We start from the raw sequence: 14,200 nt of genomic DNA, 5'->3' as shown, positions 1-14,200 counted from the left end.
AAGTGCTACAGCATTGCCAGGCTAGCGAATGGTGACGGGGCAGTACTCTAGCGCCTGGGTCAGCCGGGTCCTTGCTGCTGTCCGAGGACCCAGGCCGGACCCCCAGGGACGCGGACAAGAGCGAGCCCCCTTTCCCGCCCGCGCTCTTAAGGGCGTCCATCAGATGCCCGGAAAGGGCAACAACTTGGGAGCAGCAGCACTCTCGCCTCCAGGACCGCCCTTGCCAAACGCGCCTGCGGCGACAGTTCCAGCTTGGCCGGCTGCGGTCGCTCCCGTGAAAGCTCCCCGCGGCCCCCGCCCCCGCGCCCGCGCCAACCCCTGGCTCACCTTGGCGATGCTGCTCAGGTAATAGCAGGCGTAAGCGACGCTGAAGCCCAGGATCAGGGATAAGCCCACTCCCGAGCCGAAGAACCCAACCCGGACTTGGTGCTCCAGGTAGAGGAAGAGCTCCCTGGAGAGCATCCGCAGGTCCATCGCTAAGCGCTGCATGGCCCTGCGGTGGGAGGCCAGTCGGCCGGCGAGCCACCGAAAGTGGCCACCGCACCGCCGGGGACCCTGGACCAGAGCGTCTCTAGCCCGGCGGAGCGCAGCTTCCGCCAGCGGGCGCGGCCGAGCGGCCCCGGGAGGCGTAGCACCGCTGCTGGACGCCGCGGGCTCCGCCCCAGCTTCCCCGGAGCCGCCCCCACCGTCAGCCACTCAGGAACCTTCCAGAGGCGCGGATCCAAGCGCTGCCACAGTGGGGGCGGACCGGGTCTGCCGGTCAGGTTGCAGCCATCCTGGGTGACCCCCAAAGGTGGGCAGAGATCGAGCGCGGACTTTGGAGAAGGAAATGGGCCTGGCAGTGCGCATTCCGGTCCCTGACCGGGCACCAGCTCCAGTGACCTTGAACGATTCCGCACGGCGGGGGGTTTCGTTTCACACTGTAAACTAGAGATTTAGGGTCCCTCGGGAAAAAAAATTTTGGGGGGGTGTGAATGCCAAATATATGTCAGTAGAATGCGCTACCTAGGGGGAAAAAATCCTCCATCCCTCAGAAAGTTGTGTTTCCCCTGAACACTATCAAAAAAGAAAAGATACTTTATAAAACATTCAATAATGAGGCTAGTCATACTTTAAATCTCTCTGAATCCTTTTAGTTCCTTAGGTATGCCTTAAATGAGAAGTGGTTACCAAAAATAAATAAGGAGATCAAGCAAACGAACGGGGATTCAAAAATTCTTAAAGCCTATTTGTGTTTCTTTTGTGCTTTGAACTTGAAGACTTACAGAAATCCACAGTTACTTAACGAACGTACGGACCAGAAACCATTTATGAAGTAGGTTTTCCTAGGCTTATTTATGGCAACACGACTAAACCGGAAGATAGAGGCATTTAAAAGGGCTAGAAGATTTAGCAGTATATTATTATGAACTCCTCCCACCTAGAGGTACCAAGAGTGGCAAGACTTAAACAGGCCAAAAGAAAAAGGTAAAGCCGTAGAGACTATGAAAAATTTCACAGGATTGTAAATTAATCATAGAAATTAGTGATAGAAAAGTGGGATGGGCCAGAAATGAGCAACATCCTTGGCCTTGATTTGGTCACTGTAACTTGATGGTTGCCAGCCCCCAGAAAAATTTCGTTGCCTTCACTGAGCCTGTTTTTGTTTTTGTTTTTAACATGTAGAATAATAATTTCTACTTCATAGAGTCTTTGGGATACCTAAATGAAATAAGGTACATACTGGTCTTGCCCTAAGCATATGTAATTCTTTTTCACTCACTGGTTCTTGCATCTGAGCACACCCAGAAAACACAAATACACATGCTGGTTGCCATACTTGACAGTGTACATGCAACATTCTTTATACTGCCTGCACCCACCTTCTGCCCTGCCTACCAATAAATACATATATATTTTATTTTGCTTTAGTGTAAAGTGAAAATACCATAAAATACTTCATTAGCATCATGATGTGTAGAAAGTTGCTGACCTGGGAGTAAACAACTCTGAACTCATCCACTAAATTTAAGCAAACCATTTACTCTTTCGGAGCCTCCATTCTCTGTCTATAAAATAAGATGGAAGATGGAAGATATCAAACTCTCTTCCCTGTTAGAAGAACATTCACAAACTTCCTTAAGAACTATTCCAGTTTAGATGAGGAAATGAGAGTTCAGACCCTAACCTGATCACCAATAACTTCCTCTGCCTGTTGTCTAGGCCTGTGTATAATTCCTTCTCCTTGAGTGCAGATAGGACCAGCGACTTATTTCTAACTAATAGAATGTAGTAGAAGTGATGAGATGTCGCCACTTCTGTGATTGTGTTCTGTTATGTGACTCTAGCTCAGCAAAGTGGAGCTAAAAGGCTCTCCTGCCACCCTGAGGAAGGAAACAGCCATTTGAACTGCAGATGGAGAGGACCCCGTAACAGGGAACTAGTGGTGGCCTCCATGGGGGAGCCTCTAGGTGACATCCAACAAAAAGATAGGGTCTTTAGTCCTACAACTGCAAGGAAATGAATTCTGCCAACACCTTGAGTAAGCCTGGAAGCAGATTCTCCCTCAGTCAAGCCTCCAGATGAAAACACAGCCTGTCCAATATCTTAACTACCACCTTGGGAGACCTGGAGCAGAGCCCCAGTCGAGTTGTGCCTGGGGCCCCTGATCCAGGGCAACTGTCAGATAGCAAATGTGTTGCTTTAAGCTGCTAAATTTGTGGCGATTTGTTATGTAGCAATAGAAAACTAACAGAATATGTAAAAGTCCTACAAAAGCATTCAAATATTAATAAATATCAGTGGCTCATTTTTGCCTACCAATGTACAGTTGATCCTTGAGTAACATGGGGCTTTAAGGCGCCAACCCGTGCACAGTCAAAAATCTGTATAAGGGTTTGTTTTTTTTTTTAGATTTTATTTATTTATTTGACAGACAGAGCATAAGCAGGCAGAGTGGCAGAAAGAGGGAGAGGGAAAAGCAGGCTCTCCACTGAGCAGGGAGCCCCATGTGGGGCTTGATCCCAGGACCCTGGGATCATGAGCCAAGCCGAAGGCAGCTGCTTAACCAATTGAGCCACACAGGTGCCCCTGTGTATAACTTCTGACTCCTCAAAAACTAAATAGCCTACTATTGATGGAAAGCCTTACTGATAACATAATTGATTAACACCTATTTTGTTTATTATATGTATTGTATACTATATTCTTTTGTGTAGAGTTTTTAAAAAGATTTTGTCTCTTTATTTGTGAGAGAGAGACAGAGATAGCTAGAGAGAGCACTAGTGGGGAGGCTCCCCGCTGAGCAGGGAGCCCAGTGCAGGGCTCCATCCCCTGACCCTGGGATCATGACCTGAGTCGAAGGCAGACACTTAACCAACTGAGCACACAGGCACCCTCCCCTTGAGATTTTTAATTATTTTCTTTATACATCTTAGTTAACTGTCACAATGAACATTTATTACTTTTTTAAAATTATTTTTTTTTAAGATTTTGTTTATTTATTTGACAGAGATCACAATTAGGCAGAAAGGCAGGCAGAGAGAGAGAGGAGGAAGCAGGCTCCCCGTGGAGTAGAGAGCCTGATGCGGGGCTTGATCCCAGGACCCCGGGATCATGACCCGAGCTGAAGGCAGAGGCTTTAACCCACTGAGACACCCAGGCACCCCCATTTATTACTTTTTAAACAATAAAAAAGTCATTTTAAAACATACAAAATTAATTGTAAAGGAATAAATCATGTGAAAAGATATATAACTAAAATCAGGAAAGGCCAAATATTCTAAGATGAAATGGAAAACAAGTTTTAAATAAGAAAACCTCTCAGGGTGCCTAGCTGGCTCAGATAGTTAAGTATCTGCCTTTGGCCTGGGTCATGATCCCAGGCTCCTGGGATCGAGCCCCACATCAAGATCCCAGCTCAGTGAGGAGTCTGCTTCTCCCTCTGCCTCTGCCTCTCCCCTGCTTGTGTTCTCTCTCTCAAATGAATAAATAAAACCTTTAAAAAAAATAGGAACACATCTTTGCAAATTGTGTGTAATATGCCCTGATTATTTAGAAACCAAGATATGGGCACTGGGTGCCCACTGGGCACTGATGTGTTCTTTGCTACTGGGGTGTCAGTGTGTCTAGGTCATCTCAGTTGACTGAGCTAGGTAATATATCTATGTATACTGACCCATGTATACAAACATCTACTTATATCTGTATCTATATCTATAATTGTTTTTGTATCTATCCATCTGCATGTTTTTAAAGATTTTATTTATTTGAGAGAGAGAGCGTGCACAAGCAGAGAGGGAGATCAGGGGGATAGGGAGAAGCAGACTCCCCGCTGAGCAGAGAGCCTGATGCGGGACTCCATCCCAGGACCCTGGGATCATGACCTGAGCCAAAGGCAGAAGCTTAACCGACTGAGTCACCAAGGTGCACCTATCCACCTGTATTTACATTAAGCAAAGGAGGAGTTCAGAAAAAAGACAAGCGTTTTTATATCAACTCCTTGAGGGGTTTTAGGAGGAATTGAACCTCTTAATTAGTAATATTTCTGGGTTATTTCTCTTTAGTTTTTTGATAAAACAAAATTCTATCAGTAATATGAAATACCCTATACCATTAGCCTCCTCAATTCTATGGAAATCAGGCAGAGGACAGAATGGTTTATACATACCAAGAATAACAGAACTGAAAATCACAAAACACTTAATGAAATAAAAATTTTAGATTACATTCAATTAAAAGAAATATTCTAGGGGCATCTGGGTTGCTCAGTTGGTTAAGTGACTGCCTTCGGCTCAGGTCATGATTCTGGAGTCCCAGAATTGAGTCTGCATGGGGCTCCCTGCTCAGTGGGGAGTCCGCTTCTCCCCTTGACCCTCCCCCCTCTCATGCTCTCTCTCTCAAATAAATAAATAAAGTGGAAAAAGAAAAGAAAAGAAAGAAAGAAATATAATAGTCCTGGGGTGCCTGGTAGTTCAGTCAGGTAAGGGTCTGATTCTTGATTTCGGCTTAGATCATGATCTCAGGGTCATGGGATTGAGCTCTGCACTGGGCTCTACCCTCAGCGTGGAGCCTGCTTGTCCTTCTCCCTCAACTTCCCCCCCTCCCACTCTCTCTGTCTCTCTCTCTCTTTCACACACTTTAAAAAATAAAATTGCAAAAAGAATTATTATAATTCTGTATGTCTTGTTATAAAAATTGTGGATGTCACCAGATTATTGATAAGCCACTGTGACCCCCACTCCTCAGTTCTAATACTTATCATTACACTAACTGTAGCTCTGTCTTTAGCACCAATTAGCCCTAACACCACAAACAAAACCCAACTTTAGCACTAGCAATCTGATTTTGAACTGATTGATTTTTAGTGGGGAGGAGACTGTACCCTGGGAACTGAGGCCAGAGGCTTCAGGATGGAAAAAGGAATTTAAGTAAGAAAGGGCTCTAATAACTGGCAGAAAGTCATGTTGGAAAGGAGGAATATTCATGGGGGACCTGCAGTGGAGGCCTGGGGAAGGAAGAAAGTGGAGTTCTTGGGAGGCTTCAGAAGTGGTCAAGGGGGCAGATGAAATTGTGGTCCTCGGACCCCAGTCTCAGTCTGTACTGTTTAGATTTATTACTGGACTCTTTTTTTTCTTTTTCTTTTTTTAAAATTTTATTTATTTATATGACAGACAGAGATCTCAAGTAGGCAGAGAGGCAGGCAGAGAGAGGGGGAAGCAGGCTTCCCGTTGAGCAGAGAGCCCGATGCGGGGCTCGATCCCAGGAACCTGGGATCATGACTTGAGCCGAAGGCAGAGGCTTTAACCCACTGAGCCGCCCAGGCACCCCCCCCCTTTTTTTTCTTTTTAAGATTTTATTTGTTTGAGAGAGAGAGCACGCACAAGCGGAGGGGAGGGGCAGAGGGAGAGGGAGAAACAGACTCCCCACTGAACAGAGAGTCCAGGACCCCGGGATCATGACCTGAGCTGAAGGCAGATGCCCAGCTGACTGAACCACACAGGTACCGCTTATCAATGGAATCTTGAGCAAACATCTGCTTAAAGCTTCCCTCAAGGTTAATTTGTGTTTATTGGATTCAGGGAATGGCAGCCAAGTAGTAGCCATAATAGGGAGATAAATTAACCGTCTTCCTCCAAGGTAACTGAAGTCATTTGGGAATGCCTTAGGGTAGAGACAATTAATTTACAGACTAACCCAACTGGAGGAAAATAAAGTTGATGCTTCTACTTCTTTCTTACATATCTTTGTGTAAGATAGAACGACAGACAAAGAAACTATTGTGTAGATTCCACTTGAAATGTTTGAAACCAAAATTATCTCCAAGCAGTTAGTAGACTTTGAGTGAATCCAAGGGAGATTTCCTAGGTAGTCCTGATTTAATCAGGTGAAGCTTTTATTTTTTTATTATTATTTTTAAAAATATTTTATTTATTTATTTGAGAGAGAGACAGTGAGAGAGAGCATGAGAGGGGAGAAGGTCAAAGGGAGCAGACTCCCCATGGAGCAGGGAGCCTGATGCAGGACTAGATTCCAGGACTCTGGGATCATGACCTGAGCTGAAAGCAGTGGTTTAACCAACTGAGCCACCCACGCGCCCCTCAGGTGAAGCTTTTAAAAGAGAGTTCAGGAATTAGACATGGAAGAAGTCAGAGGCTCTTTCTTCTGCCGTTGGTTAAGAAGTAAGTTTCCATGAGTGAGTTCTACAGCTGTAAGAAAATGAATTCTCCAAATAACCATATGACCTTGGAAGAGGACCCTGAACATCAGAGAAGACTGTAGTTATAGCTTTGAGTGTATAGTGTTGAGAATAACACATAATAATATTATGTGGGTTATTCATAAATGCCCTGTATTATGTTGAGGAAATTCCTTTGGCTCCCAGTTTGTTCCAGGTTTTCATCATGAAAAGGTGTGAGATATTTTCAGACACTTTTTCTGTATTAGATGAGATGATCATCAGGTTCCCCCTACCCCCATATTCTGGTAGTGTGGTGTAGTACCTTGATTTTCACATGTGGAAGCACCCTTGCATTCTAGAATAAATCCTAATCAGCCAAGATGTATAACCCTCTTTCTGTGCTGCTGGGTTAGGTTTGCTCGAATTTTGCTGAGGATTTTTTCAACTATATTCATAAGGAATGTTGCCTCTGTGCTGGTTTTGTATGGCTTTGGTATCAGGATAATACTGGTGTCATAGAATGAGTTAAGAAGTTCTTCCTTTTCTGTTTTGGAGGAGTTTGAGAAGCACTGGTATTAAGTCTTTGAATATTTGGTAGAATTTACCAGTGAAGGCTTATGGTCCTAGGCTTTTTTAGGGGGAAGGTTTTGGATTACTGATTCAATCTCTTATTGTTGGTCTGTTCAGTTTTTCTGTTAGTTCTTAAGTCAGTGTTGATATTATGCATTTTTCTAGAAGTTTGTCTATTTTGGGTTGCCTGGGTGGCTCAGTTGGTTAAGTGTCCCATTTTCTATGCACCTCCCCCCCACCCCCACTGGTGCTCTCAAACAATGAAATCATTAAACAACAAAAAAAAAAGCTTGTCTATTTCATTTAGATTATCTAATTTAGATTCATTTAGATTATCTAATTGCTTACAATTAATTGCTCACAGTATTCTTTTATAATCCTTTTTATTTCTCTGAGATGCACGGTAATGATCCCACTTCCAATCTGATTTTAGTTATTTGCGGCTTCCGGTTTTTTAATCAGTCTAGTTTGTCCGTGTTGTTTCCAAAGAATCAACTTTTGGTTTCATTAATTCTATTGTTTTTCTAGTCTTTATTTATCACTGCTTTAATCTTTATTATTACCTTCTTTCTGCTTGCTTTGGGGTTAACTTGCTTTTCTTTTCTAGTTCCTTAAGTTGAGTAAGGTTATTGATATGGGATCTTCTTCTCCTTTTTTTTTTTTTTTAAGATTTTATTTATTTATTTAACAGAGAGAGAGAGAGATCACAAGCAGGCAGAGAGAGGGGGAAACAGGCTCCCCACTGAGCAGAGAGCCTGATACGAGGCTCGATCCCAGGACCCTGAGACCATGACCTGAGCCGAAGGCAGAGGCTTAACCCACTGAGCCACCGAGACACCCCTCTTCTTCTTTAATGTAAGCATTTTCAGCTATCAGTTTCGCTCTGAGAACTGCTTTCTCTGTATTCCATGAGTTTGTGTGTGCTGTTTGTTTTCATTCTTTTCGAATTATCTTCGTATGTCTCTTTTGATTTCTTTCTTTTTTTTAATATTTTATTTATTTATTTGACACAGAGAGAGATCACAAGTAGGCAGAGAGGCAGGCAGAGAGAGAGGGGGAAGCAGGCTCTCTGCTGAGCAGAAAGCCCAATGCAGGGCTCGATCCCAGGACCCTGAGACCATGACCTGAGCCGAAGGCAGAGGCTTAATCCACTGAGCCACCCAGGTGCCCCTTGATTTCTTTTTTGACCCAGAAGCTGTTTAAGAGTGTTTTTCCTTGTGACACCTGGGTTGTTCAGTTGGTTAAGCATCTGACTCTTGATTTTGACTCAGGTCATGATCTCAGGGTCATGAGATTGAGCCCCACGTTCAGGCTCCGCACTGGGTGAGGAGCCTGTGTGGGATTCTCTCTCTCCCTCTGACTCTCCACTCCCCCCACCCCCAGTTCATGCTCCTGCGCTCTCAAAAAAAAAGTGTGTTTTTTGTCTCCACGTATTTGTGAATTTTCCAAATTTCCTTCTGTTTTTGATTTCTAGCTTCCTTTCATTGGACCAGATAAGATACTTCATAGGATTTCAGTCTTTTAAAATTCATTGAGACTTGCTTCGTGGACTAGCTTATAGTCCATCTTGGAGAAATTTCCATGTGCACTTGAGACGAATGTATTTTGTTATTGTTGGATGTGGTGTTCTATATATGTCCAAAAGGTATGGTTGGTTTATAGTGTTGTTTGAATTTTCTGTCATAGAGCTTCTGTGTGGTTGTTCTTCTACAGATCTTCTGTGTGGTTGTTCTCTCCATTACTGAAACAGCTTATTGAAATCTTCAACTATTATTCTAGAACTGTCTATTTCTCAATTCTGCCAGTTTTTGCCTCATATATTTTGGGGCTTTGTTGTTAAGTGAATATATGTTTATAACTGTTATCTCTTCTTGATGGATTGAACTTCTTATCAATATATGCCTTTGCTTGTCTTCTGTAATTTTTTTTACTTAAAGGTTGCCTTCTTGGGGCGCCTGGGTGGCTCAGTGGGTTGGGCCTCTGCCTTTGGCTCAGGTCGTGATCCCAGGGTCCTGGGATCGAGCCCCGCGTTGGGCTCTCTGTTCCGCGCGGAGCCTGCCTCCACCTCTCTCTCTGCCTGCCTCTCTGCCTACTTGTGATCTCTGTCTGTCAAATAAATAAATCTTAAAAAAAAAAGGTTGCCTTCTTTTAGTCTAGCTGCCCCAGCTCTCCTTTGATTACTATTTGCATGTTATAGTGGGTTGAATATGGACTGCAAAAAGATATGTCTAAGTCCTAACTCATACTTATTTGGAGATAGGGTCTTTGCTGCAGATGTAATTAAGTGAATGGTTCTGAGATGAGATCATCTTGGTCTTAGGCTGGGTCTTAAGTCCAATGACAGGCATCCTTAAGAGAAAGGAAAGGGATATGTGAGAGATGCACATAGAACCCATATGAAGATGGAGGAGGGCATTGCAGTAATGTGTTTATAAGCTACAGGATGCCTAAGGATGCCAGCAGCAACCAGAAGCTAGGAGAGAGACATGGGATGGATTCTCCCTCAACCTCCAGAAGGTGCTAACTTGGCCAACACCCTTATTTTGGATTTCTGGTCTCTACAACTGCAAGAGAATAAATTTCCTTTGTTTTCAGCTACTTAGTTTGTGGTAATTTGTCTTAGGGAACTAATACACATGGAATATATCTTTCCATCCTTTTACTTCCAACCTATTTGTATCTTTGATGCTAAAGTGAATCTCTTATAAACAGCATATAGTTAGATTTTTTGGCTTATTTTTATTTTTAAGATTTTACATATTTATTTGTCAGAGAGAGAGTGTGAGCATGGACAAGCAGGGGTAATGGCAGGCAGAGGGAAAAGCTGGCTCCCCACTGAGCAAGGAGCCAGATGTGGTCCTTGATCCTAGGACCCTGGGATCATGACCTAAGCTAAAGACAGATGTTTAACGACTGAGCCATCTGACTCTCTCTCAGAAAGAGAAAGCACAAGTAGGGGCAGAGGGAGAGGGAGAAGCAGATTCCCTGCTAATCAGGGAGCCCGATGCCGGACTGGATCCCAGGACCCTGAGATCATGACCTGAGCCAAAGGCAGATGCTTAACCAACTGAGCCACCCAGGTGTCCCAGATAATAAATTTTTAAAAATCTATAAATAAATACATATTTATGTGGTAAATATGTGTGGTATTTTGTTATATGTATTGTATATGATAGATTGCATATAACAAAATTTGTCAATTTAACCATTACATTTACACTTAAGTGTAAAATTCAGTGATATTAATCTCATTCACAATGTTGTGTAACCATTGTTGCTTTTATTTCAAAACTTTTTTTATTACCCCAAACAGAAACTCTGTAATACTTAAGCAATAACTCCTCATTGCCCTTCCACCAGGTCCCATGGTAATCTCTAATTTACTTGCTGTCTCTATGAATTTGACTAGTACAGGTACCTAATGTGAGTGGAACCATACAACATTTATCCTTTATTGTCTGGCGTATTTCATGTATAATGCCTTCAAGTTTCATCACATGTTGTAGCATCAGAACTTCATTTCTTTTTAAGGCAAAATAATATTCCATTGTGTATATATACCACATTTTGTTTATACAGTCATTTATTGATGAACACATGTTGTTTCCAACTTTTGAGTGTTGTAATACTGCAGTGAACATTGTCATATAAATGTCTGTTTGAGTACCTACTTTCAATTTCTTTCTATTTTTATTTGAATATAGTTGACACACAATGTTAACATGAGTTTCAGGTACACAACATAGGGATTTGACAAGTTTATACCTTATGCTATGCTCATCACAAATGTAGCTGACATCTGTCCCCTATTATAATATCATTGACTATATTCAATATGCTGTGCCTCTTCTTCCCATAACTTATTCATTCTGTAACTGGAAGCCTGTATCTCCCACTCCCCTTCACTATCTTGCCCAACTCCGCACCCCCCTCCACAATTCTTTTGGGTATACATACAGGAGTGGAATTGCTGGATTAAATTGCAATTCTTGTTTTTATTGTAGCAAGACATAACATTAAATTTATCTTTTTGACTCTTTTTAAGTGTGCCATTCAGTGGCATTAACTATGTTCACATGGGTATGCAATCATCACCAACATCCATCTCTAGAACTTTTTCATCTTCCTTTATTTATTTATTTATTTATTTATTTATTTGACAGAGAGAGAGAGAGAGAGAGATCACAAGCAGGCAGAGAGGCAGGCAGAGAACGGGGGAAGCAGGCTCACCACTGAGCAGAGAGCCCGATGCAGGGCTCGATCCTAGGACCCTGAGATCACAACCTGAGCCGAAGGCAGAGGCTTAACCCACTGAGCCACCCAGGCGCCCCAAGAACTTTTTCATCTTCTTGATAGAATATTCCAGTGAAATGTTGTAAGTGTGATAGATCCTGGAAGTAAAGATGTTATAGATTAGAGAAAGTTTGTACAGTTTGGCACTAGGAATTATAACTGGACTCTGCCAATTCACCTCTTTCTCTGTGATGGAATGCCTGGGAGCACTCACAAAGGTTCATGGTAACATGAGGAATTGCTGAAATTTATATGCTGAGTGTCTGACTACATGCCAACAGGAAGGGAAAAATTGCTCTATAAAGTCTTCTTGGGAAAAAAAAAAAACAAATCTTTCACAAGAGTTGTTTTTTTTTTTCCATTATTCAAGTTCTTACTGTTGGTGAATCTAATTTGGAAGGACAAGGCAAAGAAGTGTTGTTTGTTGTTTGGGATCTGAGGTGCTGGTACAAATTGGTGGGAATGATGCAAGTTTGTCATAGCTCCAAGACAGATCCCGACAGGCCAGGGGCGTAAGAGGGTTAATACTGTCCCTACTTTTGTTCAGAGTGCCTTCAAGAACCAGCCTGTCACACAGGTCTAAGATTATGGCTCCTAATATGCTTGTATTTCTGATAAGTTTGGCCACAGATGTGTTTGCTGTCACTCCTCTGACACCAACTCTTGGTACTTCTCAAAACTATGCATGTAGGATATACTTTTAAAATGAACAAAGAACCAATATACGTTTATGTACAAAATTTATTAAATTCCTCTGTCTTATACATTAAGCAACCAAGGACCAGAAAATTTAGGTGATTTGCTGAAGCTCACAGAGCTAGTAAGCCTCCGTGTTAAGCTAGAACTAAAGTTTCCTGACTTCCTCATTTCATTCTACACCATTGTTTCTAGTCAAAAGGCTGACATGATCTAAACTATCAGATGATTTCCTCTAAACCTGTTTCAGAATTCAAGCAATTCTATGTTCCAACATAATCATTAGTATTCATTTTCCAAAACATTTTTTTCCTTGACATTTATTTGCTTTCTTTGGCACTGGTATCCTTGCTTCTACTTTTAGACTGTGTGCTTGGGTAGAGCTGACACCACACCGAACTTACGAGTGTCATGGGGGCACCTGTGTGGCTCAGTGGCTTGGGTGTTGACTCTTGGTTTCGGCTCAGGTTGTGATTTCTGCATTGGGAGATGGAGCTCCGAGTTGGGCTCTGTGCTCAACGTAGAGTCTCCTTTCCCTCTCTTTCCCTCTCTGCTCCTTCCCCCACTTATGCTCGCTCTCTAAGATAGATAAATAAATAAATAAATAAATAAAAATAAATTACCAAAAAAAGTGACATGGAACCCAGGCCTATCATGACCTCAGAGTTTGACTCAAGGCTAGGTACATGATCTGTTCAGTCATTGTGTCACAAGGAGACTTTTGTTGAGACTGTTAGGAGGGAGTAGGGGACTTCTTTATGCTAGAACTTCTAGTAGTAAGGGGAATGAAGCCGGGAGCTTGAGTCTAGTTGGTGACTACAAAGGAAGCCAAGAAAAGGAAATAGAAATGGGAACTGGAAAAAAACTGAATCATGAAAGTGTTGTTTGAGCTCGTAAGTCAGTACACATTTTCATCTAGAGCTTTTGTTTTTTTTCGTGTATATGATCTAATAGAGTTCCCCTTTTGGTTAAGCTCATTTGAGTTGAGGTTTTCTTTTGTTTTGGAAAAAATAATTTTATTTATTTATTTTTTAAGATTTATTTATTTAGACAGAGAGAGTCTACAAGCAGGGAGGAAGATCAGAGGGAGAGAGAGAAGCAGACTCTCTGCTGAGCAGGGAAGCTGATGTGGGGCTCAATCTCAGGACCCTGAGATCATGACCTGAGTCAAAGGCAGACACCTAACCAACTGAGCCACCCAGGTACCCCAGAAGAAAATAATTTTAGAAAGGGAGAGTATCACTAGAGGGTGATCACTAAAGAGTAAATTTGTTAAGTAATATAACTAATTATGAGTCAGGAATTTGAATTAGGACTGTTGTCAACTTCAGGTAACAAAAATAACTAAACGAGAAGGATTTTATTTCATATGAAAGAAGTGTAGAAGCAGAAAAGCAAGGAAGTGTCAAGGTTGGTTAACTCATGCAGTATCATTGAGGACCCAAAATCCCTTCTATGGAAAATTTGGGGCATAGATTGGGAAAAAATGGGACTCTGACTTAGAATGATGGCATTTGGATGGATTCAGATAAATTTGAGAAACTTGAATCTCCATGTTCCCCTTAGATTCCCTTTCCTTCTTTCTTTCCTCCTTCCTTCCTTCCTTCCACCCATCCGTCCTTCCTTCCTTTCTTATTTTTTTTTACTTTTTAAAAAATTTTATTTATTTATTTGTCAGAGATATATAGAGAGAGCACAAACATGGGGAGCAGCAGGCAGAGGGAGAAGCTGGCTCCATGTTGAGCAAGGAGCCTGATGCAGAACTTGATCCCAGGACTCTGGGATCATGACCTGAGCCGAAGGCAGATGTTTAATTGATTGAGCCACCGAGGTGTCTCTCTTCTTATTTTAAGATAGTTTAAGACCATGTAAGTTGCAAAAATTGTACAGAGTACCTGTGTACCCTTTGCCTGGTTTCCTCCAATGATAACCATTGGAAGTGAAAAATAAGTTAACATTGGTACAATATTACTAACTCAGGTA

General features: G+C 42.3%; 1 protein-coding gene across 1 annotated transcript in view; it reads right to left on the bottom strand.

Annotated features, from left to right (window-relative positions):
- ABHD3 (abhydrolase domain containing 3, phospholipase) overlaps window positions 1-623 on the bottom strand; it is a 42,185-nt gene extending 41,562 nt beyond the window's left edge. Inside the window, exon 1 of the mRNA XM_032859781.1 lies at window positions 328-623. Coding sequence (XP_032715672.1) covers window positions 328-489 — 162 coding nt within the window. The 5' untranslated portion in view covers window positions 490-623. The remainder of the gene's footprint in view (window positions 1-327) is intronic.
- Window positions 624-14,200: the final 13,577 nt, after the last annotated feature.

The sequence above is a fragment of the Lontra canadensis genome, unplaced genomic scaffold (assembly GCF_010015895.1).
Source record: "Lontra canadensis isolate GAN:19392208 unplaced genomic scaffold, GSC_riverotter_1.0 scaffold17, whole genome shotgun sequence".
Taxonomy (NCBI): domain Eukaryota; kingdom Metazoa; phylum Chordata; class Mammalia; order Carnivora; family Mustelidae; genus Lontra; species Lontra canadensis.
This window is presented reverse-complemented; position numbering and strand designations above follow the sequence as displayed.